The sequence below is a fragment of the Myotis lucifugus genome, unplaced genomic scaffold (assembly GCF_000147115.1).
Source record: "Myotis lucifugus unplaced genomic scaffold, Myoluc2.0 scaffold_458, whole genome shotgun sequence".
NCBI lineage: Eukaryota > Metazoa > Chordata > Mammalia > Chiroptera > Vespertilionidae > Myotis > Myotis lucifugus.
This window is the reverse complement of record NW_005871506.1, coordinates 697,265-698,981: the sequence shown is the minus strand read 5'-3', so window position 1 is coordinate 698,981 and position 1,717 is coordinate 697,265. Positions and strand designations below refer to the sequence as shown.

Below are 1,717 nucleotides of genomic sequence, written 5' to 3'. Positions count from 1 at the left end.
TAGTAGAAGTTGGACTCACATTTCGTATATTTTTTAAAATTTTATTGAAAATTTTTTTTTAGAGAGAGGAAGGGAAAGAGAGAGGGAAATATTGATGCGAGAGAGACATCTATCGGCTGCCTCTTGCACACACCCCGACCGGATCGAACCTGCAGCCTGGGTATGTGTCCCGACGGGGATCAGACCCGCCACCTTTTGGTGTGCAGGACAACGTTCCAACCCTCAGGCCAACTTTCTTCTTTCCACCACCCAGTTGCTGTAACTCCCCCCTGCACCTCTCCAGCCAACAACCACATTCAATCTGCACAAGAAACTTCTGTGAGCGAGGGTCTAGCATAGCGGTTCTCAACCTGTGGGTCGCGAACAATGAAAATACATCCTGCATATCAGATATTTACATTATGATTCATAACAGTAGCAAAATTACAGTTATGAAGTAGCAACGAAAATAATTTTATGGTCGGGTCACCACAACATGAGGAACTGTATTAAAGGGTCGCGGCATTAGGAAGGTTGAGAACCACTGGACTAGCAGAAAGCACCAGGCTTGGCGGCTGGAAGCCAGGGCTCTTTCCAGTCCGGCTCCACCTCGAACGGCATGGCTTTGGCGAGTCACTTCCCCTCTGAGATCTAAGGGAATAAGAGCAACAGCTGATGTGTATGAGGACTCACTAGATGCTGCACACTTTCCTAAGTATGCACCTCACTCACCTGCATCAGCTGTTCTCATGACAACCATGAAGGGAGTACAGGTGTCAGCCCATTTGGAGACGAAGGAACCGAGGTCCAGCAGGGATGCATAACCTGTGCACAGCTGGAAGGTGACAGAACAGGGACTTGGTCGGACTGCTCTGCCTCAGGAGGCTCCTCACATACCAGCCTGCATTCTAAGTGAGCCCTGCGGGAAGCTCCACAAGGGACTGAAGCCTGATTGGACCGGCACCCGGGACTCTGAATGACTGGGGGGCCCAGTGTGACAGCATGTACCTGGACAGGCTGGGTAGTGGGGCAGCGGGCGGAGGCGGTCCCTCGGCATTGACTTGTCCTCCAGCGCACTTCTTCTTGATTGTCAGGTCGTGCTACTTCTCTTTGCCTCTGCAGACAGGCCTCCCAGCACACCCTGTGTGCACTCGGCTCCTGAATAGCTGTTCCTTTTCCAGGCCTTGTTCCGGACAGTGGCCATGATGGTGCCGGACTACGCCCTCATTGGAGAGATCTCGCTCTACTCCATGGGGTTTCTGGACTCCAGAAGGTAAGCCGCACTGGCGTTCCAGCGGGTTCTGCAGGCCCTGCACAAGGACTGTGTGGGGCAGATGCGGGTGGGCTGCCCCCAGGGAGGGAGGAATGAGAACAGGCTTCTGTTCAGGTCGATGTGCAGGTACCTCAGCCCGCCTTGGTCCTGACCTGACCCCGGGCTGGGAATGACCCAGATTCCCAGGAAAAGGCCTCCTTTTTCTGAATGGCATCTGGGCTTCTGCTAAAGAAACATCACTCACCTGCTCCCAACCCCTCACAGCACCAAAGGACTTGTATGCATGCATATAAGCATAACCAATGGACATAAGGCACTGGGGGGTAAGGGAGGCCAGGGGATTGTCAAGGGCGGGGGGAAAAAAAAGGACACATATGTAATACCCTTTGTAATACTTTAAGCAATAAAAAAAAAAAGTAAAAAAAAAAAAAAAGAAACATCACTCACCTGCTCCCAACCCTCACA

General features: G+C 51.8%; 1 protein-coding gene across 1 annotated transcript in view; it reads left to right on the top strand.

Annotated features, from left to right (window-relative positions):
- The window catches only part of DNAH3 (dynein axonemal heavy chain 3), a gene marked incomplete at its 5' end in the record, with an annotated part of 172,487 nt that overhangs the window by 95,097 nt on the left and 75,673 nt on the right, over positions 1-1,717 (top strand). Inside the window, 1 exon segment of the mRNA XM_023744381.1 lies at positions 1,161-1,252. Within this exon segment, the coding sequence (XP_023600149.1) occupies positions 1,161-1,252 (92 nt within the window).